General features: G+C 49.5%; 1 protein-coding gene across 9 annotated transcripts in view; it reads right to left on the bottom strand.

The window, feature by feature from the left end:
• Positions 1-825: 825 nt before the first annotated feature.
• The window catches only part of ep400 (E1A binding protein p400), a 36,936-nt gene continuing 12,190 nt past the window's right edge, over positions 826-25,571 (bottom strand). For 5 of the 9 annotated variants that reach the window (XM_030357777.1, XM_030357781.1, XM_030357782.1 and 2 more), the window contains 36 exons: positions 25,249-25,423; positions 23,910-24,046; positions 23,278-23,464; positions 23,006-23,172; positions 22,098-22,276; positions 20,375-20,626; positions 19,106-19,270; positions 18,593-18,739; positions 18,115-18,185; positions 17,320-17,609; positions 16,859-17,061; positions 16,471-16,640; positions 15,769-15,965; positions 15,208-15,319; positions 14,285-14,596; positions 14,133-14,207; positions 13,346-13,480; positions 13,103-13,147; positions 12,807-12,960; positions 12,172-12,404; positions 11,541-11,714; positions 11,406-11,453; positions 11,173-11,309; positions 10,829-10,885; positions 10,648-10,726; positions 9,945-10,124; positions 9,808-9,850; positions 9,063-9,163; positions 8,230-8,419; positions 7,719-7,834; positions 6,943-7,137; positions 5,797-5,971; positions 5,330-5,502; positions 4,660-4,797; positions 1,928-2,005; positions 826-1,808 (listed from right to left, as the gene is read on the bottom strand). In XM_030357777.1, the coding sequence (XP_030213637.1) occupies positions 1,512-1,808; positions 1,928-2,005; positions 4,660-4,797; positions 5,330-5,502; positions 5,797-5,971; positions 6,943-7,137; positions 7,719-7,834; positions 8,230-8,419; positions 9,063-9,163; positions 9,808-9,850; positions 9,945-10,124; positions 10,648-10,726; positions 10,829-10,885; positions 11,173-11,309; positions 11,406-11,453; positions 11,541-11,714; positions 12,172-12,404; positions 12,807-12,960; positions 13,103-13,147; positions 13,346-13,480; positions 14,133-14,207; positions 14,285-14,596; positions 15,208-15,319; positions 15,769-15,965; positions 16,471-16,640; positions 16,859-17,061; positions 17,320-17,609; positions 18,115-18,185; positions 18,593-18,739; positions 19,106-19,270; positions 20,375-20,626; positions 22,098-22,276; positions 23,006-23,172; positions 23,278-23,464; positions 23,910-24,046; positions 25,249-25,423 (5,587 nt within the window). In that variant the 3' untranslated portion in view covers positions 826-1,511. The remainder of the gene's footprint in view (positions 1,809-1,927; positions 2,006-4,659; positions 4,798-5,329; positions 5,503-5,796; positions 5,972-6,942; positions 7,138-7,718; positions 7,835-8,229; positions 8,420-9,062; positions 9,164-9,807; positions 9,851-9,944; positions 10,125-10,647; positions 10,727-10,828; positions 10,886-11,172; positions 11,310-11,405; positions 11,454-11,540; positions 11,715-12,171; positions 12,405-12,806; positions 12,961-13,102; positions 13,148-13,345; positions 13,481-14,132; positions 14,208-14,284; positions 14,597-15,207; positions 15,320-15,768; positions 15,966-16,470; positions 16,641-16,858; positions 17,062-17,319; positions 17,610-18,114; positions 18,186-18,592; positions 18,740-19,105; positions 19,271-20,374; positions 20,627-22,097; positions 22,277-23,005; positions 23,173-23,277; positions 23,465-23,909; positions 24,047-25,248; positions 25,424-25,571) is intronic. The other 4 variants (XM_030357778.1, XM_030357779.1, XM_030357785.1 and 1 more) reach the window with 4 other exon arrangements.

Genomic DNA, 25,571 nt, shown 5'->3' with positions numbered 1-25,571 from the left:
TAATAGTGAGCATCCCATTAACTAAGGGTATTCCATGTACATTTTCTTTAGATCCGTTTTTAAAATACTAATGAATTAAATACTGACAAATTGGCTAAGGGGACAGTTTTTTACGTTACTCATTTCTAATTTTAGCTTACAAATAAAAGTGATTCTAATAAAACTTACTTGAATTCCTAGACATTTTAATTTAGGACAGTCTTCTTCATTCAATTCCAGAAGAGAGGGAATAATGAACATAGCAGTGAAAAGGTTTGGTTCAGTGAGATAGCAGTTTAATGGCCAACATAACACGCTGCCCCCTCGTGGCCAAATGTAACTGAATCAATTAACATTTACTGCAGATTTGCATTCAACAAAATTCTAATAAAACGAACTGCAATGTATATACGTTTACACTTTGCATTCAACCTTGGCTTAAACAGTGAGTTTTGGAATTGTAAGAAAGGCTGAGGAGAGGCAATTTCAAGCATCTCAGAAGCTGGAGGTCATTTCTCATCATCAGCTTTGTGTCTTAATGCATTTACTCTCCCGGCGGTAGTGCCGTTGTCAGCAAGCACCTAGTGCAAATAACGCTGAGCAGTCATTCCTGGACTCAAGTACACACTGAATTGATTGTCTATTAAAGCCGAATCCCAGTTTTGCTTAAAGTCAAGTCTCACTGGCTGAAAAGCTTAGACGTTAATTTGGCCGAACGTCCCAGAAAGGCTTGAGTCTCTATCTACAATGTAGGACATTACACACTAATAACATATTTGATTCATATACCGCAGTCTGTCTTCCATAGGGGCGTAGCGATGAGCATTAAGTATTCAAGAGGCAAAGTGTTAACCACAAAAGATTTAATGAAAAATGAAACGTAAATCAATTAAAACTGTGTATAAAACAAAACACTTTATTACAATTAGGCTGAAAAAAGTCAGATGAAAACACCACTACTTTACAAGTACAAATGCCTTCCATTGCTATTTACAAGTTCCCGTCCCCCCCGCCCCCCAACATCGATAAAAAAAAGGAAATTTCTGATGTAACACAAAATACTAAAGAACATGTTTACAGATTATTTATTACAATAAAGAAAACGATCTGATGGACTGAAGGAACGTGCATAATCTTCCATTCAATTTCTATAAACAATCACGGACACCATAAAAAGGACTATGTGTGAATACACTTATTCTAACGGATGGGTAAGTCCCAGAGGGGGGCATTACCCAGACGTCCGGGCAACAGGAGAAATACGGTTTAAATAACGATATCCGTCGTGTCAGCGTGGGCACTGCTCTTTTCCTTTCTCACGTCGGACGTCGATGGTACAGAGGATCAGAACCGAGTCTGATCACAGAGTCTCACAGTCATGAGAGGATGACCCCGGGACCAGGATGAGATGCGGGCCGCGTCGTGGGCGCGGCCTCTCAGCAGCGGAGGAGGAAGAGGTTTCCTATTGTTCCCGGGGCGACGCTAGCCTGCTCCAGACAGCCGCCCCTTCTCCTCCTCTCTGTGCTGCACCTCTAGCTGCCCCCCCCACTGGGCTTGGCGGGGGCCTTGGCCCGCACGCCCCCCTGCCGGGCCGGGCCCTTGGCCCCGGGGACCTGGGCCGGCTGCCCTCCCAGGGGGTCGGTGGCGGCGGGGGCCTGGTGGGCGGGGCTGTGCGGGGGAGGGGTCTGGATCTGAGGGGCGACCGTCACGACCTGCTGCTGCTGGAGGATCTTCTGCTGGACCACCTGGGCCGTGGCCGTCACCGCCGGGATCATCTGCACCTGGGCGGTGGCCGAGGCCTGCGTCATGGTCACCGTCTGGGTCTGGATCTGGGGGGGCAGGGGGGGGGGGGGGGGTCACACACAGCTCATTAGGTGGGCGTCTCCTAGTGCTGGTATCAGGGAGCGAGGAGCTCAGCCTTGAGGACGATGCCCGGCTCGACACTCACCTGCTGGGGAGAGGAGACGATCTGCTGGATGCTGGGCACCGCTAACTGCTGCTGGACTATCGTTGGCAGCTTAGCCACCTGGAACACACACCACCAGGATGTCATTCAACAATCTGGCCCCTGAACACTTTGATCAAGGTTGATATGGCTCGGCTCATAACATATCTAAAGGGGTGCAAGAAATGACCCCAAGTTCTAATTGAATACACGATTCAGATGTCAGCCAGTGGACGAGGACTTTTATTATCAACGTTTTATTTCTTGGCGCAGCAAGGGTAACATAAAAAGGTCCGCAATAGTTTCCACAAGTGTGTACGTTCTTTGTGCGTTACGTCACACAGGAGCTCCACTGGCCACCAGTTTACACTTGCGTTTTATTGCTGTAGTAATTGCAGGGTACACAGGATTTTATAAGCTTTTAACCTGTAACGTATTATTTCGTTGTAGTTCGGGCTATATCTTAGAACAGGGTACTTAAAGCCGTAATTCAGCCTTTTTGTAGAATAGTGAACAGACGATGGCTCTACAAAGAGGAGGTTGTCTACAGCAGTGGCGGCTGGTGGTTTTTAAAGTGAGGGAGGAAGGACTGCGCGCTTGGTTGCCATTGGCCTGCTTGCACATGCATTGGTGTATGGTGGCATAAGAATGTGAGTCTCAAGTTGTTTCAGGGTGTTTTGGTGAACTACAAAATAGTAGGGAGGGATAGTTATGCGAATAAAATTGATACAAAGCCACCAGTGGCATCACTGTTATTTGAAAGCTGGTGGGCAGCATGTCTTTGAAATGGACTACAAGGGCAGAAGGAAAGGATGCAAAGCCCATTAGTCAAATCAGGCCTACTCTTGATTTGTAAAAGTAAATAAAAAAATCTGGGCCTATTTTTGACCTCAATGAATAAAGTTATTGGTGGTTGCAGTTTAGCTATGTTTATTTTCAGTTACAATTGTTTTAAGAAAAGACTCAGACCAAAAGTGATTCCATTTAAAATGCATCATGCTCTGAATCATTCACCCTTTCCACAATATCAAACAGAACGGTCAGAGTAACAAATTAGTAAAAGAACGAGAACATTATTTCAAACAACCTGATCTATAGGCATGGTGCCTAGCAAGGAAAGTCGCAGAGCAGCACCAATGTGAACTTGACACTTGTCGTGGCTTTTGGTTGCCCTATCAAGATTTTTCACATCAGTGAAACCATGAACAGCCCACGTTGGAGATTTGCCATTATACATTAGCAAATAGGGCCAGCAATACAGTCGATTGCTAGTAATGCTTCCAGTAAGCCATGAGTACCTAGCAAACCATGTAGCACCCACAACACTGACGTTGCCATTAATTTTGGTGATCTCGATTTTGCGAAGTGGTCGACCTTTTTCTTTGGTCACTAACTTAGAACTGTAACTCAATGAATGGAATGCTTTGCGTAATTAAACATGATCAATGTCCCCTGTTTCCAATGTTTCCATTGTACACTTTATTCGCAAATGTTAGAATCTCGTCATCCTTCAGATGATTTCACCTGCTTTGTGTCTCTTGGACTGAGCGGCAATACAGTCAGAGCGGGTTTGTTATCGACAGCGTTGCCAGATTGGTCAGATTTCCCACCCAATGATAATTTTCCCAGCCTAACGTGGTTAAAAGTAGCCCAATTGGGTGGAAAATTTGCCCAATCTGGCAACACTGCTCACCAGCCAGGGATCCTGCTTGTTGGTTTATAGCACAGCACAAATAGATTTTCGCACGAATCAGACGCCTTAAGGTCACACCCACTCAGAGGAGGACTTTCCTCCTCTTTCCCATTGAAACCCATGTTATTCACCGGCCGCCAGTACTTTCAGGGAAATTAATGGGAGTCAACGGAGGCTGAGGAAGGACCTTCCTCCCTGAAGTAATTGTCAATAGGCGATAGGGGGTGCTAATGTCCCTTTACCCAGGGAAACAAACATTATATATTCAAAGGCATTAAAGTAGTCATATTTAAGGGCATTAATTCACTACAGTGTTCTGGGCAAGCTACATTTTTTATTCTCAACAATGTTAAGGAGGATCTTCCTCCCTCTCCAGATGCCTCCACTGGTCTACAGGTCTCCTCAGCCGCTAAACCCAGCTAGACTGATGGAACTCACACCTATGATCTATGACCTATTTCGTGTCTTTCTGGAGTGAGACCATCTTACATCCCATTAGAAAATCCAAAATCGTTCTAACAAAAAATAAATTAAGTGTCTTTCCAACTGCATGCGCTGCTGTGGAGATAGCTGCTAACCACCTAAGCAGCTCTATGCTGAGGTACATCTCAGTTTTGTTTCCATTGTTGTGAAGTTGAACCAGAGGAACTTGCAGCCCAGCTCCCAACGCTGTGGAGCAAACCTATTTCAGTCTCAACAACAATCCCTGAGTCAGGGACAAGGCTTTATTCTGAAGGTTTAATGATGTGTCCTGCCTCAGTACCGTTCCAAAATACATGGAGACATAAGGTCAAATGTATAATCCAGATGTTGGAGAAATGACTACAAAACCATTTTCTATTACAATTTTGTTGCACCCCTAAGGGGTATCTTTTTTTAATGTTAGTGAGAGTTAACCCCTCTGAGACAAGATGTGTGACGAAGGGCTGTAAAGGAACGTGACTCAACAGTCTTACTGCTTTATGCCTCATGTTGCCTTTCTTTGCATTTCTGAATGAGTGGCCCCCTGGGGCTGTGGGGAGGCCCTGGAGGTGGGCTGTACCTGGATCTGCTGGGCCCCGGTGGGCTTCTGGGCCTGGCCGATGGAGGTAGTGAAGTACTGGGGCTTGAGCCCAGACGGTTGGGGTGTGGGATAAGTCACCTTCTGTTGGCCGGGCTGGGCCGCCTGCACAGTCACCTGCTGGATGGTCACGGATACACACGGAAACACAGGGACACACAAACACAGCACGTTGTTATGGGAACTTAAGGCATGCAACAATTATCTCTGTATTGGCCATGTTATACAATATGTTGATTATGGGATTGTGGCAGGAAATGGGACGTGTATATATGCATAATTATTATTAGCAATATCTATACTGTATTTAACACCAAAAAGCCTCAATGTCACGTCAACCGCATAAACTGTAAACAGCCTTGAAATACAAAATCACAAAAAGAAAGGTCATGCTAACCCTAACCAAGGTGTTGCCACACGTTCTGCCTCCACACTAAACCCTGACCCAGGGGTCCACCCCGAACCCTGACCTCCACCCCAAACCCTGACCCAGGGGTCCACCCCGAACCCTGACCTCCACCCCAAACCCTGACCCAGGGGTCCACACTAAACCCTGACCCAGGGGTCCACACTGAACCCTGACCCAGGGGTCCACACCCCAGTGTAACCACACGTACTCCGTTCACATCAGTCTACCAGGCGAGGGTCGTACCTGCAGCGCCGCGGCGGCCATCTTCTGCTGCGCGGTGGCCTGGGCCTGCTGCGGCTGGCCCGCCTTCTGCTGCGCCGCCGCCGCCTGCTGCAGCTGCTGCTGCTTCTTCAGGAGGAGCTGCTGCTGCTGCACCTGCTGCATCTGGGGGAAGGGCGAGGTCAGCACCGCCCCGCCTGGTGCACGCACACGCGCACACACACACACACACACACACACACACACACACACACACACACGATTAGTTGATCACCTGGAGGATAGGCAGGATACTCTCTCTTCGGGGGCTGGAAGAGAGTACACTGTGATCCAGTGTTTCCCATTTGGTATTTGACCAGCCATGGTTTCACTATTAACGGACAATATTTGCATTGTTTAAACAGACACGTATGCGTTCTCAACGCGGTCTAAACACCCGCGAAGGTAAGGCAGGTTAAGGCCCTTGAACACCATTTCCACTCTGATCTTGCCTGCTTTCTGGGCCGGTCCGATGGCCACGCTGAGGCCCGCCACGGTGACGGGCAGCGCGGTGACGCCGCCTGACGACACCACCGCCGGCACCGAGACCACAGGGGGCTTGGTGAGGGTCACCTGGGCCGTCTGGCCCACCTGCACCTGCACCTGGCCCTGGGTGGGCATCCGCGCCTGGGGAGAGACCCCACAAACACAGCGTTAGCCCCGGATGGTTAGGGGAACATGGGACGGTTCAGCGGATACCCTGGTGATGGGGGGGGGGGGGCTGGGACCCTGATGTCAGCCGTCTGCCTGGAGGCAGCCCTGAGCAAGACGCTCAATCTAGGGTTACTGCAGGGTTTCTGGTGTTTTGGAGAAGAGGGATCTGTCCCGGAGGAGGGGCTACACAGGGGAATATCTAGACATTCATTCAATCATCTGATGGACAGTACAGCATGGCTGAGAACTGGGCTTTAGAGTCCCAGGGTGGCTGTCAGAGATCTCGGTCAGACGCTGGGCAGGCCTTGGTCCCAGGGTCAATGGCAAGCTCTGTTCCTCTGGGTGGCGCTGTAACCTGCAGCGCACGGAGCTCAGCGCAGAGGCAAAGGAGACGCCACCCCACATTTAAGACTTTTAAAGACCCATTATGAATACTATTGAAGACCAATTTCACCTCCATACTGGCTAAAAAAGTACAAAGGAAATTAAGGAGTCCCATAATTACTTAAAGTAAATAAATGTATTCAAATTCAACAGAACGTGATTACATAGGACCTTGTGTAGGCATGATATACAATGCTTCAACAAAAACGTAGATCCTACTAGACACATTGTAGACAACCTAAAATGATTGTGGTTAATTTAACTGCCGCTGTATGTCTGGACTGTCAGAGGAAGTCTAAAAGTTGTGATAAGAGGTAACCTGTCAATGCACAAACATGGTATATTAAGGTTGTCTCCGTGGTGTAGGACCACCTGCAGACACTTTCATCCAAAGCAACTTTCAATAAGTTCATTTGTAAGAAGAAAGAGAAACAATATAGCGCTGTCTGTACAGTAAGGACGTTTATAGAACCAGGACTAGATCTACTAGAAACACTAGCAATGTTGGTGAACCACACAGCCTCTACTCTGATACTCTCATCTCTCTCCGGGTCACGTACCAGCCTGGCCACCTGCAGGCCTGCCACCGTGGTGCCCGTCAGCACGGCCCCGGTCCGGGACGCGGCCCCGGGCCCCAGCTGGGCGCCGGCCTGGCTGGGCTGCACCTGGGCCCCGGCCTGAGGGCCCGCCACGCCCACCGTCGCCCCCTGCTGGCTCAGCTGCAGCTTCTGCTTGTGCAGCTTCATGTTGAGGTCCTGGGGACAGAGAGGAGACAGGGTCAGAGCTGGGGTTAAGGCCGGGGGTCAGGGGACAGACGGGGGGAGGTCTGGGGCTGGAGACGGGGTCAGGGGTCAGCTGGGGGTCAGGGGACGGACGGGGTCAGGGGAAAGACAGGGTCAGGGGATGGGGAGACGGGGTAAGGGGAAAGACAGGGTCAGGTTATTGGGGGGGGACAGACGGGGTTAGTGGACAGACGGATTCAGATGATGGGGGGGGTCAGTGGACAGACAAAGCTGGGGCTGGAGACGGGGGTCAGGGGATGGGGGGCTCTGGTCTGGGGCTGAAGAGGCGGGGGGGGTCAGTAGACAGACGGTGTCAGGAGGCAGATGGGTCAGGGGCTGGTGACGAGGGACAAGCCCCAGTTTCCTTGAGAGCTGTCTAAACACTGAGCTATTGTATTCACTGCAATTCATTGGCTAAATGACTATACTCACACTTTACACTTAAATAAAAAGTAAATAAATCCTATAAATGTTCTTTAATAACTTATTTAAATATTACTGCTGGTCACAATTAGTGAATGAAACGTGATCAATAAATCCATAATTCCTTTTACCTGGGGCTTGCCCACGCCCTTGATCTGTGGCGGGGGGGCCTGGTGGTGCTGCTGTCGGAGCATCTGGATGTGGGCCTGGGTCAGGGGCTTGCTCTGGGGCAGCTGCATGCCGGCGGCTGTGGGAGGGAGGGATGATGCTCTTTAGGTTATACTGGGTTATAATTATTACAAGCAGTCTTTAAGAAGTCTTTAAGCTTGAAAGCTTCTTCGCATTTAAGCTTTGCATGAAAGGAAATAGAAGATCTGTACATAGTACAAATACAATTATTACACTCAGGCTATAATAAGTCCCAAATCCCAACTTATTAAAGCCTGAGTGTGATAATTATATTAGTATTAGTGAACTTCTACTTCAAGACATGCAACGATTAAAGGCGTAATAGCTTATGTTGTCAGTCCCTCTCCATGAACCAGTCTAGAACAAACTTCTCGATTTAAAACAAATAAAAAACTCGATCTTCCTGCCATTGATAGCATTCATTTCCCCAGCCAATCAGAGGGCCCTACCCACCTGGTGTAACCTGGGTAACCAGCGAGCGGGTCTGGGACTGGGCGGAGCTTAGCGTGGTGGTCACCACCGAGGACGCGGTCACCGCGGCGCCTGCCCTCACGGCCTGGCCCGTCGCTATGGCGACTACCTCGGCGGGGGCTGCGGTGACCCTCTGCTGGGCGTGGACCTGAGGTCCCGCCCCGGCCACGGGCTGGTGGAGGAACACACACACAGTGAGGACATGTATATCTAACATTCGATTGAGGGTTATTAGTATACGTTATTTTGTGGTACTTGTAGCTCGTTTTAAATACTTTGTTTGGATAATTTGTAATACGTAAATACATGTGTACATGTATGGTTACATACTTTCATATCCTTTAATCTTTGACCCCATTATTTGCCATATCTCAGATGATCAAATTGAGACTATCTTTGTACTAAAAACTGATTTCAAAATCGAATTAATTCCAATTCAATACTTTGTGCGGCGGTCATCAGCAGGGACAACGAAGACAAATGACTAGCCACTTCATCTTATATATATTGAATTAAATTATCTTCTGGATGATTGTATTACAGGGACAGTGTCATCCCGTCTGGGCCGGTCCAGTGGGATCCCCCTGGAGGAGCTCAGTGTGTTTGATCGGGGGGGGGGAACCCCCAGACAGGACTGTGATCCCCTTGGAGGGGGCTCAGTGTGTGAGATGGGGGGGGAGACCCCCAGACAGGACTGTGGGCCCCCTGGAGGAGCTCAGTGTGTGTGATGGGGGGGGGGGGGGACCCCCAGACAGGACTGTGATTCTCCTGGAGGGGCTCAGTGTGTGTGATGGGGGGTGGACTCCAGGACTCACAGAGAGGGTTCCTGAGATGACCGGAGACGGCAGCCGCTTGTTGGCCTGGAAGGGGCTCTGAGGAACTCCAGCCACCGTGTTCACGATCCCCCCAACGGTGACTGGCAGCACACACATCACATTAACAACAGGGAACCGGCAATGTCTATGAATGTGTTAACAGTTTGTGTTAGCGTGAGAGTGCACACGCACATTGATCTGTTGCTCAGTGCGTGTGTGTGTATGAGAAAGGGAATACACGTTGCCGTGTGGGTCAGTGCGTGTGAGCGAGTGAATACACGTTGTTGAGTGGACAGTGCGTGTGAATACACGTTGACGTGTGGGTCTGTGTGTGTGTGTATAAGAGAGTATACATGTTGATGTGTGGGTCAGTGCGTGTGTGTGTGTAAGAGAGTATACATGTTGATGTGTGGGTCAGTGCGTGTGTGTGTGTGTAAGAGTGTATACATGTTGATGTGTGGGTCAGTGCGTGTTTGTGTGTGTAAGAGTGTATACATGTTGATGTGTGGGTCAGTGCGTGTTTGTGTGTGTAAGAGTGTATTTATGTTGATGTGTGGATCAGTGCGTGTGTGTGTGTGTAAGAGTGTATACATGTTGATGTGTGGGTCAGTGCGTGTTTGTGTGTGTAAGAGTGTATTTATGTTGATTTGTGGATCAGTGCGTGTGTGTGTGTGTGTAAGAGTGTATACATGTTGACGTGTGGGTCAGGGCATGCGTGTGTTGATGGGCGAGAGAAGGAACCCACCGGCCTGGATGGTTCCCACCGTACCGTTCTTGATGGCTCCGGCCTGCAGGAGAAACACACCGGTCAAAACCCTCCTATGACCAAAGAGCCCCCGGCGCTGTAAGCCCAGCTCCAGTGACCCTCTCCCGGCTACTCACCAGGACGGCGGCGCTGGGCACGGCGGCGGCGGCGGCCACGGCGGCGGCCTGGGACACCCCGGCCGTGCCCGTCTGTCCCGGGACGGCGGCCTGGGCCTGGCCCGGGACTGCGGGCGTCACGCCCGCACCCACCTGCTGCTGCTGGGCCAACTGTTGAGCCCTCTGCTGCTCCGCCAGCGCCTGGGAGCACACACACACACACACACACACACACACACACGTTACACACATACATGGTCACACACACGCATAAACACACATACATGGTCACATTCACATATGGTCACACACACATACACACCGACTCACACACAGCAACTCACACACACACACACACACACACACACACACACACACAGGAGGATTAACAATCGCAAAATAACATTGTGATTGGTCCTATTCACCATCTCAACCCACCACAAACTAACTTCTCTTCACACTTCTAACCTTCAGGCTCAGCTTATGCTGCCCATTCAGCACCTATTGCCCTCCCCACATCCCTGGAGGGAGTATCTCCCCTTCTCAGTGTTTCTTCCCTTGGATGTAGGTTTTATCGCGCTTCCCCTTTGGTGGGATTAGGGTTAGGGAGCATCATAGACAGTCGGCCTGTGAAGCCTTTGGAGACTATGACTGTGATCAGGGGCTCTGCAGACAACGACGGGACGCCCTCGCTGGCGAGCCGTCACCAGGCTCAGAGACGCACCTTCTTCTCCTTGGCTATCCGCTCGGCGCGCTGGGACGCCACCTGGATGGGGGGGAGGGGCTTGTCGTAGCTGATTCCGCTGGGGAGCACAAAGACAAACAGACGGGGAGGGCCGTGTTTAGCCTGGGGGGGCGTTTGTTGACGTTGGCGTGAGAGAGAGAGAAGGGGAGTCCAGCCTTACCTCTCCGCCAGCACCGACGCGTGCTTGGGATTCTTCTGGAAGGGGTTCATGCCGAGCCTGGAGAAGGTGGATGGATGTCGATGAATATCCAAAGTCATTCCATTTATACTTGATTGTTTGCTCCAAATGGTTTTAAAAAAAGGGTTTTTAAATGTCACTTTCATTTAGGTTCAATTTAATATATATATATATATATATATATATATATATATATATACACTATGAATGAATTATGTTTTCATCCAATAAGTCATCCAATAGTTTTTTTACTTTATATTCCCACACACCCTCACCAAGCCACAGGGGGCGGGCCCCCTGTGTACCATGTGACCTGCGGTGCTTACAGTGGCTTGATGGGCGGGCTCCTCTTGCTGGCGATGATCTTCATGAGCTCAAAGCGGCTGTTGTAGAGCTGGATCTGCGTGGCGTTGTCGTCCTGGGTGTAGATCTGGCAGGTCCGCAGAGGACGGCTGTTCTTGGACTGATGGAGGACACACACAAACACACACCAAGTCATATAAATATCCCAACAATAGTATTAGTTTACACCGCTCAATTAGAAGGGCAGTTACGGTACCTTGTATATGCTTTTTGTCTTCTTCTTGGGATTGGCCTCGTACATCAGCTGTGAAGGGGAGAGAGGGTGTGCTTAACATCGCTGCCGGAGGGCCTTTAACATCCTGCTGTGTTCTCCTCCTCTCCCTGTGCTTACCTTGCCCTCCTCTCGCGGGATGATGACGTTTTCGTAGCGGTTGCGGCACTGCTTGGGCGAGCGGTAGATACGGCTGCAGGAGTTGACCACGTCGCTGACCAGGTCCCAGTTGGGCGTGTGCGCGGGGGACACTATGGTCAGGTTCAGGGGCAGCTCCAGTAGCTGCTTCACGGCCTGCACAGCGGGAGGGACACACAGCTCATTAACCAGCTGCCTTTACTGAACACAGTTATGTGACAGTCCAATGGGCCTTCAATCAGGCCTTTCATAGAACCTCTCTCAATATGTAGCAGAGAGTTCAATAATAGCTACTACTAGATAGTCGAGTAGGTACTACAATACTAGCAAAAAAATACTAAGATCCCGTACGTTTTTAGATCAATGCAGTTGCCAACAAAGCGCTAGGGATCTGCTTTTTGAGTCCAGGTTTCAGCAGAGGGTTGGACTTGGAGGAGTCATGTGACCAGCCTCACCTAATAGTTGCTTTAGAAAAAAGCGTCTACCAAACGACGGCTAACATAAATGTGATATACCAAACCAAGCACCAGGTTTTTGGATAGAAAACTTTCTATAAACTCCCAGTCAATTCTTCAACCCAAACCCCCCCCATGTCCCCCTCCTTGTCACACACCTGCAGCAGGGCCCAGTCCTCGCTGATGAGCCACTCTGGGTTGTCCTGGCCCGTCTCCATGGCCGGCTTCACCAGGGAGGGCAGCGGCTTGGCGAAGGGCGCCTGCTGCTTCAGGGAGAAGTTCTTCTTCTGGTCCTTCCCCTCGCGCCGCACCTTCAGCATGCTGGCCTTCTCGAAGAGTGAGCGCGGCGGGATCACCGTCTCGCCATGCCCCTTCTTCTTCTTGCGGGCCGCTGAAGGACACAAGAGCACACCGGGGTGGATGAACATCACATGTAGACGCAATATCCAGTAACGGACCAACACAAAGAAATGGGTTGATGGGGGCAAGGCCGTGGCCAGGGGGTTCCGGATCCCAACCAATAGGTTCCAGGTTAGATTCCACAAGGTCTGCAGCCAATCTATCGGTATCCTTGAGCAAGGAGGCCGCCAACTGCTCGTTAACAACAGTGGCCTTCGCTAAAGAGTATGTTAATAGCAAATCGGCCGAGCTTACTTCAGACTCAAGCGGTAAAATCCCAGATACACTGCCTTCATATCGTAAAGGAAAGATGTCCTATAATCAGATGGGGTGAACAAGCTAGGGGTGGTGGCATGCTTCACTCAGAAGAAAGAGAAGGAAGGCCCCGGGTCACCTGAAGGGTCCATCTTGAGCCTCTTGTGTTCCTTGCGTACGTAGACGGGCGGCAGCTTGGCCTCGGGCATGGGTGCCGCGTCGTACATCAGGCACATGACTGAGTCGATGTAGATGTCGTTGTCGTCCTGCGGCGGAGTGGGCGGGGTCCACAGCTGGCGGGGGTGGAGGAAGGGTAAGAGAAGGGGTTAAGGCGGGCTCAGAGGAGGAGGAAGGAGATGAAATACATCACTGTGAGGGGTGAGAATATATAATAGGAGAACATAGGGAGACGAGACAAGTGGAAAAGGTAATCACCGGCATGATTTCAGTATGGCCGTCTTCTGCGTCATACACATACTCCTGTTGACGGGTAGAAAGAAGAATACAAAGAACACGTCAAACATCTGTTTGGGGGACACTGAAGTTGGGTTAACAGATGCAGATGCATTTATTTCTTCAGCCGCAAAGCTCATGAGTTAAATTTATGAAATGTATACAAAAATATGCGGCTGTCTCATTTGAGATGCTCGGATGGTTCCAGACGGTGCATCTCCCTACCATGTTGTAGGCATCCTCTCTGGTGTAGGTGAAGAGATCTTCCTCTCCTTCCACGAACAGCTGATCCTCTTCCTCGGTCTTGAGCTTCTGGAGCTGCTGCACCTCCCAGCTCCTCTTGGCGCACTCCATCTTCTCCTGGTGGGAGCAAAAAGTGGTCTGAGTGGTCCGTCTGATGTCTACCATTAACTGGACTCACAAGTTCCTAGTATGAAAGGCCCCAAAGGGAAGAAGGCTACTAACATGCCAGTGTTAAAGAGGCAGCCTGCCGTTTTAACACAGGCATTAAAAAAAATTAAAATTTGGTGCAACTCTCCAATATCATCTGCATAATCAGATCTAGTTTATGATTGGTGCCACCGATGACATGTGTTGCGTCGATTTTCTACTTGGTCGGTTGGCGGAAGAAAGAGGATTTAGTCAACAAGCTGTTTCTGCCTCCAGACAAAACATTTAATTTAAATCAATCAGCCTGTCAGGCGCTGCCAGCGAATGAACAGCAAACCAACAGGACAAATCAGCGGGAGAGAGGCTCTGTCCTTAATTCGCAGTCAGTGCCTGGGCTGAGAAAGGCATGGGGGCGGCGTCTTTGCAGATGCTGCTGGTATTTTTGCGTTTAAAAGAAAAACAACTGGTTCCGCAGATTGTATTTGTTGAGTTGCACAAACTGATTGTCAAACTCTTTCCCACCTCCCCATCAGAAGCCTGGCTGTGTTAAATCAGCGGTCTGCCCTTTTAATTCCCTGCCTTGCTAGATGATAAAGGGTGTGATCCGTCTCCAGTCACGTACCTTGAGGAGGCTCTCGTCGTCGCCGACTTGAAGGTACTCCAGGTAGTGGAGGGCGTACCTCTCGATCGGGGTGAGCTGAGGACGGGAACGACCGTTAGAAGGATCAAAGAGAACAAAAACACAAACATGATAACACAGGCTTGGCCCTTCACCTGATTCATGACGGCGTTCAGCTCCTCTATCTGAGCTGGTTCTTCTTTCAGCTGGGACTCTTCCAGCGCCTCCTCTTTCAGCCCTGACGCCTCCTGCTTTTCTTTACTCTGCTCCTCCTCCTCCTCCTCTTCCTCCTCCTCCTGCAGCTTCTCTGTGCCGTCCAGGGTGATGCTGTGCAGGGCCTGGATGTAGGGCCGGGCCACGCGGGGGGAGATGGCCTCCGAGGGGGAGGGCTCCTGGTGCAGCACCACAAACTCCTCCACCTTCTCTCCGGCGCTGGCCTCCACCTCAAACAGGTCCTGGATGGTCCGCTACAGAGACATGGTATTAGACGTGTTCCACCACATTTTACAACAGGCCTAATCCCTGGTCCTACTCTGTTATAGCAGAATTTAGTGGGGGACGATACAGAGCCTGGGGCTGGATACCAACAGCTGCTTGGCTGGAGCTACGCCTTGATTCCTAACTTATTAGAGATATTCTTGCGAGGTAAAACTCATTTGCATGGGGGGTTGAACGTTTCAGATAGGGGTAAGTTATAACTGTAATTCTACAGTCGGCCAGTCTACACTGTGTTGATTTACAACCTTGAAACACTATTTTACAGTTTACTACTACTACTACTGGCCAAGAAAGTGTATGCCAATCACGCGCTTACAGACCCCCACCGAAAGCAACACAGCAACACAAAAATTATGCAGCAAAATAAGGTGAAGCACCCCATTCATCCAGTCTGTCATCAGACTGTTTGTACTCATCTCAAATCTGATTTGTTAGACTACAACTCTCCCAATTGCAGAACTACAAACAAATACAAAGGGCATAGCTCTAAATAGCACCAAATCAAGGTTTTGGATTATACACATCCCTACAGACTACTCCAATAGAGCAGGGAACAGAGGTAACAGTCACGGTGGTTCACCTGTGTGAGGAAGGCCAGGGTGTAGTCCGTGCCCTGAGCGGCCACCTCTCTGATGAGGTCCTTGGTTCCGTTCTTCAGCAGCTTCTCCTCTATCGAGTTCCCGCTCTCCAGCCTTTGGGAGAGGACCAGAATTAAGATCAGTTGCAAATTTAGCACTGCCGACAGCGTGCGCTGGTGGAAGCAACTCAGTTGTCCACTTTCGACAGCTCCTGCCCTTGGATATTCTCCAACTGGTCCTCTTCTTGTAAGAATAGTGAACGAGCTAGTGGAATGAGGACGTGGGAAGAGGTTTTGGAACGTAGCCAAGGTCTAGCATGCCAAAGCTGAGCTGAAGGAATGAAAAAAAAACAGGCAACATTTCCATTCAGAGCCTTTAGCAAACGTTTTAATCCAAATAGACTTACAACCATTCATACACAGATTCGCACACCGACGGCAGAGTCAAGGCGACAGCCAGCTCGTTGAAAGCAGTTAGGGTTAAGTGTCTTGCTCAGGGAGACCACGACACTCGAACTGAAAACCTTCCTGTTACAAGCAAATGTCCCCTGCTGCCTCGTTCACCTGTATATATGCATGTCTTTGGCGCGCCCGATCTTATCGCACCACTCCTGGGTGCGGGCGTCCATGCTGGGGTCCAGGTCGGCGTCGTAGAAGATGATGGTGTCGGCGTCGAACACGGGCCCCACGGCGGAGCAGCAGCGGTTGGTGAGGATGCCACAGAACACCTGGCGGTTCCTGTTGAAGCGCTTCATGCGCTCCTGAAGAGACAACCAGAAGGACGCAGTCAGGGTGTGTCCTCAGTTTGGAGCCACACACTGCTTTTTTGTATTTGTAAGGGCTTTAGCTTAGTGTTGTTGTGTTATTGAAAGGGTCATTGTGGAATTAGGAGGGAGGGCATTACAAAATATCTCCAAGCAATCAAGCACTATCTGTGATCACTCAAGATATTTTGATAGCATCGAGTTGAAATGCTCAATGACTAACTTACAGTGGAACGACTTCTCTGTTATATGCATATAGGGCAAGACGGTAAGCTTTAGGAGATTCTTAGTGTGATCCCCAATATTTCAGCAAAGCCTAAAGCCCTACCTACTCCTTAACGTTTTGCATCTTCATTCGATTTAAGCTGCTTTTGCTATCAGTGCAGTGCTACAAAATTGTAAATGCTTTTGACTGACGACCTTGGACTCGGTTGGGATTCTGTGTTCTGCTCGGAGCTAAACTGATATCCAAGGAGCCACTGTCTGGTCGTCTTCTCCTTACCTGGCGTTCCTCTGGCGTGAGGCTCTCGTCCACACGCACGTAGGGGAGGTGTCTGTGGTCCAGGAAGGCCTCCAGGAGGTCCAGCATCGTTGGCATCTGGGTGAAGATGAGGACCCTGCGGCGCTCTGACCGCAGCTTCTGCAGCAGGACGGCCATGGCCTCCAGCTTCCCTGTGGAGGTGGACCGACGGAGAGGGTTGGTTTGTAGGATCATCAGTGTGTAACCCATAGAATTCATCAACTCTAAAAACCCTGATGCCCCTCAAAACAATTGTTATCAACTTCTTGTAGTTCCCAAAGGTAGGACCTTGATCTATAATATAGGGCTTGATGATAGGCTTTAAAAGGAGTTGGCTGAAGGTAACGGCACAAGGCAGTGGCAGGCTCACCCGAGTCCATCTGCATCAGCTGCAGGTCAGGACAGGGGAGGATGCGTCTCGAGGCCAGCCGCTGGAGGGCTTTGCCGTGGGGGGTGGCGGCCTCCGTCAGCCTCCGACTGCTGCACTTCTTGGCCAGACTGTAAGGGACCGGGGGATTGGCTGCGTACAGATGAGGGGGCGGGGCTACAGCAGCAGGCACGACACATGACAACCTGAGGGAAAGATGGAGACGGACACGAATTTGATCAATGTGCCCACACATGGAGATTAGTTGGAGATGATATTTCAGCAGTTTCTCTCTTCCTGACAACAAGTCACTTAAATCTGACATTTTTACCAGCCACTGGTGTGTGTGTGTGTGTGTGTGTGTGTGTGTGTGTGTGTGTGTGTGTGTGTGTGTGTGTGTGTGTGTGTGTGTGTGTGTGTGTAAGATGAAAACATCATGAGCTATCGATGGAGAAGGGGCCTACCTCTTGATGAGGCTGTGGCCCGCCTCCAGCCGCTGCTCTTCAGACTGCATGCTGCTCTGGAGGTGGGAGGTGGTGCCTACAAAGGTGTGCTGGGCTCTGACGCAGCTCTCCCTGCCCGCCCAGCGCCAGCCCCTGGGGGGGAGGCCCGCGGGGCCGGCCTCGGGGCCCAGGGTGCAGGCCTGGAGCAGGTCGGCGCCCAGCAGCACCCTGCGGCCGCAGCGCCGCTCGTTGGCCAGGAACAGACGGCCCAGGCGCTCCTTCAGGGCCTGGCTCTTCTCCTCAGACATCTCCTGGACGCCACAGGGAACACAAGGGAGCTTTTAGTATGGGCTCACAAATAAAGGACGTTGGGAAGGAAACTCATGTCTGAAATAGGTCAAAATACGTTACTTTGGCTGACAATACATTCAATAATAATATAATAATAACTCAGATTTTTATGGCGCCTTTCAAGATACCCAAGGTCATTTAACAAAAGAGGGGGGAAGGGGGGGGTCAGGGGTCAAAGGACTTGGTGAAGAGGAATGTTTTTAAACATGCGCAGGGATGGGGCAGAGCGGATATGGAGTGGTAGGCTGTTCAATAGTGTGGGAGCATTGGTATAGAAGGCCCTGTCTCCAAAGGTTCGCACTCTACTGCGGGGGATGGCCAGCAGGTCCTTGTCGGAGGACCGCAGAGATACCTCAGATTATACTTTTTTTAACATAATTATACAAAAGTCAGAAATGAAAACTGTTTTAAGGGATATTGAGTGAAACCCCTTCAGACTCATCCGTGTAGGGCATGAGGCCTCACCTGAGAGGCAGCAGGAGCGGCCGCAGCGGGCTTGGAGAGCGCCGAGGAGGCGTTGGTGGCCACAGGCAAGGCTTCAAACACAAACACAACACGCGCTTTGAAATGAGGAGGTCCACTTCAAAACAATGACAACACGGGTAGAGGGGCATGAGTAATGGACTTACAACTTCAAAAAGGAACCCAATAGTTTCAGAATAGGGCAGCGGTCATTTATTCGATTAGGAAATTAGCCTCACTATGAACACTCATAGACCAAAATGAAAAATAATATTACTTGTAGTTAAAATTATATGTAGATCATAGAAAAAAACCTCTGAATCCTGAATCTTGGAATAAGGGGTTGAACTGTATAATAAATAGTTTGACCGTTTTACAGTTCGATTGGCGAACATCAGTGCCTGGCACCAATTCAAATTGGCCGAAGTGAATCTGGCAGTTGGGCCATGGAGGTGGGGGGGAGGCATGTGAACCGGTTCACCTTGTGGAGCCACGGAGGAGGGGTTTGGGGGAGCCGCCGGTGATGCGTTGGAGAGCGAGGGGGTCTGGGCCACCGTCTGCATGACCATGGAGCCCTGGGGCCGGAGGATCTGCTGCCCAGGGGCCGACACGATCTGCAGGATGTTGCCTAGAACCAGCATAAAGGACTAGTATTAGGAGGCTGATGGGCTCACGTGTTAATGCGGAGAGGTCGACGCAGGAAGGAAGAACTGGAATTGGGAACATGTATGTTTTAAAAAAAACTCTGCTAGGGATTTCTTCAAAATCGATTGATGACTCACACAACAGTTGCTAGGGTTCCATGATTCGTTTCTGTGCAATCCAGGGTGTCAATGGCAGCAGAAACATGCGCTAGCTAGGCCAAGAGTTATACACCAAGAGTCAAAGTTGGCCAAGAGCTATACACTAGGACACGCATTACGGGGGGCAGCCAGAACTTGCTCAAGGAGAGAAAAAGATGAGAGTAGAACGTGACCGTGGGTTTGTACATTACCGAGAGTACCTTGGAGCTGCAAGGGCTGTCCGGTGGTGAGCTGCCGCAGCTGGCTGGGGGACAGGGTGAACTTGTTACCCTGGAATTGCAGGGTGACGGGGGTCTCTGGCTGGGAGATGCGGCCGGCTGTGTTGGCCAGCTGGGCGATCTTCACCACGTCTCCGCCTTTGACAGGGAGGAAGGAAGGAAGGCAGGAAGAGAGGAATGGAGGGTGAGCCCGCTGACTCACCCGCCTTCCCGTTTTGTGGTTGTAGTAGCTTCATTACTAAAACAACAAAAAGGTACCGCGTCATTCCATTGCAATCGTCCCCACCACAGTGGTGCATTGCAGTTAGTTAAAGTACAGGGTGTGGGAGGGAGGAGACATGCAGCACCAGGTGTGGGGGGGGGGGGGGGGAGGGGGGTTAATTTGTGGAGCAAGCACATCTGCCCTCCACAACAGAACCGCTGGAAACCCCTATTCTGACCCTGTGGAGGTGGAAATCAAAAGGGCTACCAGCCCAGGCGGAGCCGCCTGAAATAAACATCCATGGGTGCTGAAACGACTTTTCAATGGCAACACAGAACCGGGATTGTGGAGATCAATCTTTTGTGTTGGAATTGAAAAAAATGTGGCATTCCAGGCAGGGATAGTTGGTATGCAACGTGTGGGAAAGATTCACATGCTTGGTGGTGGTGCTCCGGAGAGCGTGACAGTGAAAACTGCAACAAAGCACCAGAGAGGATGTGTTCCTGCAGCAGGCCTGATGCAAGAGGCCGTGTATTAGTCCACTGGGGGAGAGAAAATCATATTTAACAAAGGGAGAGAAGGATAAATAATTAAGTGAAAACGAGGTGCTGGTTCCTTGTGTGGACATGCAGGTTTGGGAGAGAAGAACTGGGAGAACGAGGCTGTGGAAGGGCTGCTGATATGCTTACAGTTTGGATTTCAAAGCAGCGATTCTGGTTCACATCCTTTTACTTTGTCACATTCTTACTAGTAATGTGTTGCCCTCATATTAACAGACCCTCTGCAGTAACAACACTATCATACGTTGAGGTTGCCCCCCTCCCCCTCCCTTCTTTCTACAAGGAAGAATGGCCAAGATGGTCCAAAGTCCCAAATGAGTGATGAACCGAACTTTCTACCAGCAGAGGAGTCGTGAGGAAAGCCCAGACTGAAAGCCACATCAGCAGTCTCCAGGGAAGAGCCTCGTCGACAGAGGTTGCCGCTTGCTTGAGCAAGGGAGTGACCAGGGAGACAATCAATGAGAGTTGAAGCCCACTTACTAGGCAACCGTGCCTGGGCCTGGGATGTGAGCACCAGCCTCTGGGACAGTGAGCCGGGCTGGACGGCATGGCCCGGGGCTAGGGCCGGCCTGGGGACCTGCGCTAAAGCCTGGCCGAGGGCCCCCGCAGAGGGGGCCCCCGGCGCGCTCTGCCTGAGGCCACCGCTCCCCAAGGGGGCTGCGGTGGAGATGGCCGTGGTGCTGCTGCTGACAGAGGAGCTGTTCTGCACCCTCTGAGCAGCTGCTCCGACCACTGTGGAGCACAAGGGAGTGGGAGGGTTGGTCTGTTATGGGGGACTGTACTGGTTAGGTCCAGATCATCAGCAGCATTTCAGACTTTCTCCTTGGAGTCGCCCCGCATGGGTGGGTTGAACCAGATTTTGTTAGTTTGGCCAATTGTCACAAATCATTAAAGTTGGCATAATATTGTGGTTTTTTTCCAGCATGAGAAGGGGTGTTTGGTATCCGATTCAAGTGGACTTTTGACAGGTTTCGTTATTATTATTGGTCTGTTCTGGATACCATTTCTCAAAATCCAGTCTGTACTTGAATGATGAATTCAATCATGAACAATGAACTTCACTACATGGAAATGTATGAAGAAATGTATATGGAAATGCTGCAGCCTTGGGCTAGATTGATTACTATCTTTAGCTGCATAAACTTTAAACAGTCTAAAATGGGTGATGGATTAAGAAGATTTGAGCGAGCGGGAACAAGTTTAAGTGGCTGTACTTCCATATGCAAAACACTAAAGAGGTAACTCTTGATCCCATGAGTAACACAGCGTTAGTACACTCACATTCACCACACATAGCAGGGCTCAAGATTAACATTAATGGCCATGATTTACATGATATATGCACATTTATTTACAGCCACTGATGCGACCTAGGAATAAATAAACTTGCATCCATTTGATGAATGGGTAGACCTGAGCCCTGCATGCAGCATAACACCCTTAACAGGAAGGAAGAGCCAGATGGGGAACAGCATCCACCAACAGTAGTGTAAGCCCCATAGAGAGCACACTTGGGTAATATCACGGTTCCTCATTAGTGTCATTAGACTAATACTAGATGGCAGCCATATCAAAAAGCTCATCTACTTACAACAGGCTGCTAATTAGGGAGTATAACCCAGTTTTTATTTTCTGTTTTTTTCTTGCGATCAGTCATCCAGAATAGACCTGGTGCATTTCTTTGCAAGTTCTTGAATAGTGGTACGGTGCAATTTCATTGAAACTTTACTCAATTTGAATTTCTTCATTGGAACTAAAGTGGGTTGTGTTTTGTGAGAGAACTCACAACGACTCCTCCACACAGGCGTTACCAGTCACTATATTAAACATAGAACAAGACCCTCAAATCTTCCGACATGTGTTGTCAGTTGTGACGCTGACCTTCTTGGCTAATTTAGTGTTCGACCCGCTTAGGCCAAAGAACCCCTAATAGAGTCAGACCTCGTGTCAAACTCTGACCCAAAAGTCGCCGTGTCCCTCCACACGGCACAACTTGATAGTGTAGTTGGGTTTATTAAAGCATTACTTAAAATAAAAACATGTTTTCTAACGAATTACGACAGTAATTCAGTAATTAAATGCGACAAAACAACAATGTAATCTAAATGTTTGCGTGTGCCCTATTTTAAAACGAAACATTTGCATCCAGGTAATAACCAGTGACAGTCTTGAGCCCTGGGGGGTCTGGCGGTCGAGGACCTACCCTGTGCGGAGGCTGTGGTGGTAACAGGGGACTTGCCCCTGGCCTGGGCAGGCTGGCTGACGGTTGTGGCCACAGATGTGTTTGCAGGGGTTGTAGTGGGCGGGCGCGGGGCTGCGGTACTGGTGATGGCCACCAGGCGGCCTTCTGGCTTAGTGCCATACTGCACTGGCTGGAACAACCTGAAAAAAGTAGAGACACACATGAGGTCCTTGCCACAACTCTCATGCAAAAGACTCAAGAGAATCTAAGTCAATCAGTAGCACAAGTCCGGGGTAATCAACGACAAGATGTGCAATTATACCATGGCCACTTCAATCATTCAAAACTGAAATTGCTGAATCATATTATTGGTAAATTCTCTAAAATAAAACATTTTTAGCTAAGGTAATTTGTTGCATTCTATGAAACACATATGATCCGACTGGGGAAATATATGGGTCTGAAATGCAATCAGTGACCATGAGATCAATATGGAAGGCAGACTTCACCCACATACTCAAGTAAACAGCGTAGGCTACATATTCATAAAGACCTGGAAACGGAAAGGGTTCTTCAGTGTTCCTATCCGAGTCCCGTCAGCCAAGCACATTGTTTGACTATGTGTTGATTTCCCAAACTGAATAAATATGGTACGTATTTGCAGAAAAGGCTTTGGTAAACTCAATCTTCTTGGAACTCAGATTTTAGCAGGCTTTTTCCCCCGCCATCATTAACCTTCAGCAGCTGTGTCTGCAAATGTCACATTCATTTTCTAAGCTATCACCGCGTCAGTGGACAGCAGAATTGAGGCTGCCAGAGAGAGTAGTGGGGGTAAGGGGGAGGCTAATCAAGAGTCCAGTTTTACTCTGAAGAATGGAGTATTGAGTCTCTTGCTCGAGTGTCGACCTTCCCCACTGCCCAGGACTGACCTCATGGGTTTGATCTTGCAGGCCTTGGGTCTGGCCGGGGGGTCAGGGGCACTGTGGATCTCCTCTATGAGCTGCTGGCTGATCTTCAGTTTGGGGATGGCCTCCGTCTGGTAGCGGGTCAGCCGGTTCTCGTTTCCGATGAGATCGAATATTGACAAGTCTGCCGTCTGATGGAAAACAGTAAAGACCAATGACTTTTTGCACCACCAAATCAGAAATACGTCGGTAAAGAGGCACAATTTGTGGGTGTGTTTTGAGGCCATGGAGCCTACCTCCCAGGGGTCTTTGTGGAGGGCTCCCAGCACCAGCGACGGGGTGCTGTACTCGAGCGAGGGGCAGACGTAGGAGCTGCTGGCCTCGCGGGGGGCCACCAGGGCTGGGTGGTTGCACACACGCTGCAGCTGCATCAGCACCTGGAGAACGCTCACAAAGTGACCGGTCTTCAGAGCCTCCTGGGCCCTGCAGGGAGGACACACACGGTGCAGTTTAATAACAAGGAGGGGAAGTGGAGATTTAAAGGGGTAGGAGCTTCATACTACTTCTCTTCCTAAAGCCACCATGAAATTATGTTTTCAACTGTTTTAGCTCCAGCCAGGTCATCTTTTTCACAGTGAATGCATTTGCTTTCCTCCTGTATTGTTGTCGACGTATGGCTTGTTAAATGAAGTAATGTGTAATTTAAATGAAGCCAGATGGGCTCTTAAACCCACTGTATCGTTCTTAAAGATAGCCAGCGAAAGAAGCCCTTGCTAGAAACCAAGAACTCAATACCCAAAAGGACCGAACGGAACAGGTGGGAATGAACCTTAAAATCGTTCTAAAGAAAACCTCATGAGTAGAACAGAGCTGAACTAAAGAAACGTCTCCATCCCGGGGAGACCATCCAGAAGAAAAGCCGTCTCACCCTGGCTGGGTGAGGATGTCCTCGTAGAGGCTCTTCTGCCGGCTGGACAGGCGGCACTTCAGGATGTGTTCGTACTTCTTTGGCAGTTGCTTCTCCACGTCCCTCTTGGAGCGTCTCAGGATGAAGGGCTGGATCATCTGTAGCGGGGGGGAGGAGCATCAGGAGCTTGTGAAATCAGGGCCAGGACATCAATTAGCGTGTCATGGAATACTGCTTTTAGGGGTGAAAACTGGCTAATGTTTCAGAGAGCTGGATTAAGATGTTAACTCTTAAGAAAGGAAAACTGGATTTTCAACCTTGACAACTATTTCCGATCAGGTCTACGGTTCAGATAGTTTCTATGGTCCCATACTCTCATTAGTAGACAATGGCAACAACCAACTTTAAAGCAGGGATTTTTCCTCCGCTAGTGGTTTATCTTTACAATAAACTGAACATGACATGTCTAAATTGTTTTGTTTTATTAACAAATGCATCATTCGTCAGCTTTACTGGTCTTCAAAACATCAATACACATTGTACTTTTATGAATGAGATGAAAGCAGTCACATTGCCATTAGAGGCACGTAGAGGATTATGTAATCTGACGTAAGGCATTATCACGTAGAGTGAGCGAACCGATCTCAAGACACCACTGAGGATGCATTGAAACCACAGCCGTTTTTTAATTGAATTTATCCTAACGTGCCATTACTTATCGGGTGATCCGATAACGATAATAATATCAATACAGCTCCTTTTGTTTGCAAACAAGCTCCTTTTTTTATAATCTCTGGAATCTGGACAGGATCCAAAATATGGGAGCTACACTGAGTCCACAAAGTGTATGGCGGTTGGCATCCAGAGGGTTGCATTACAGCCATCATCTGGACTGTCTCTTGGCCAATATTCCAGCACTGCTGTGCCATATGTGAAAGCGTTCATGGAAATGTTCCTGAACGTAGCTGCATGTGTATATCTCTATAGTGTCTGCAATGCTATCCCAGCAATTCACTGGGAACTACGTGTGAGAGGGGCTTCAGCTGCAACCAATGAAAGCACATAAAGGCGGTGAAGGCTTGGGAATTCCCTGATCTTTCACATTTCCAGGACGCGATAGAAAAGGCATGACCATGCTTTTTTCTGGTTCAACCTATGACAGTGCTCAGAAGCAGTCGGCTGGGTCAGAGTTCCAGTATAAGCCTAAACACACCCTACCCTGCTATGTATAAAAGGCACCTGACGAGGGCCCACAGCTCTGCAGTTTCTCAAGCCGGTTAAGAGTCTATTAGCCAATCAGGATTCAGATGAATACAGCACTATACAAATCAGCGTCAACAGAGGGCTGCGCTGGACTCACCCTATGCAGGCGGATGACCAGTTTGTGGCAGTAGTCCTGGTTCTGGTCTGTGCCGGCCTTGACGGGGAAGTCAGAGTAGCGCCTGGTGATCCCGGGAAGGAGGAAGTGGACCATGGTCCACAGCTCCTTCAGGGTGTTCTGCAGAGGAGTGTTGATGAGGAGCAGCCTCTGCTCACTGGAACACACACATACACACAAAAATATAAATTAAATAAGGCTGTCAAGACCGCAATATTGACCATCGACAAGGCAACCACAAGGGACGCCAAACAACCACCATAATCATAAAAAAAACGAAAAACCTTTTGTTTATTTAATGGTTT

Source organism: Gadus morhua, chromosome 6 (assembly GCF_902167405.1).
Source record: "Gadus morhua chromosome 6, gadMor3.0, whole genome shotgun sequence".
NCBI lineage: Eukaryota > Metazoa > Chordata > Actinopteri > Gadiformes > Gadidae > Gadus > Gadus morhua.
This window is presented reverse-complemented; position numbering and strand designations above follow the sequence as displayed.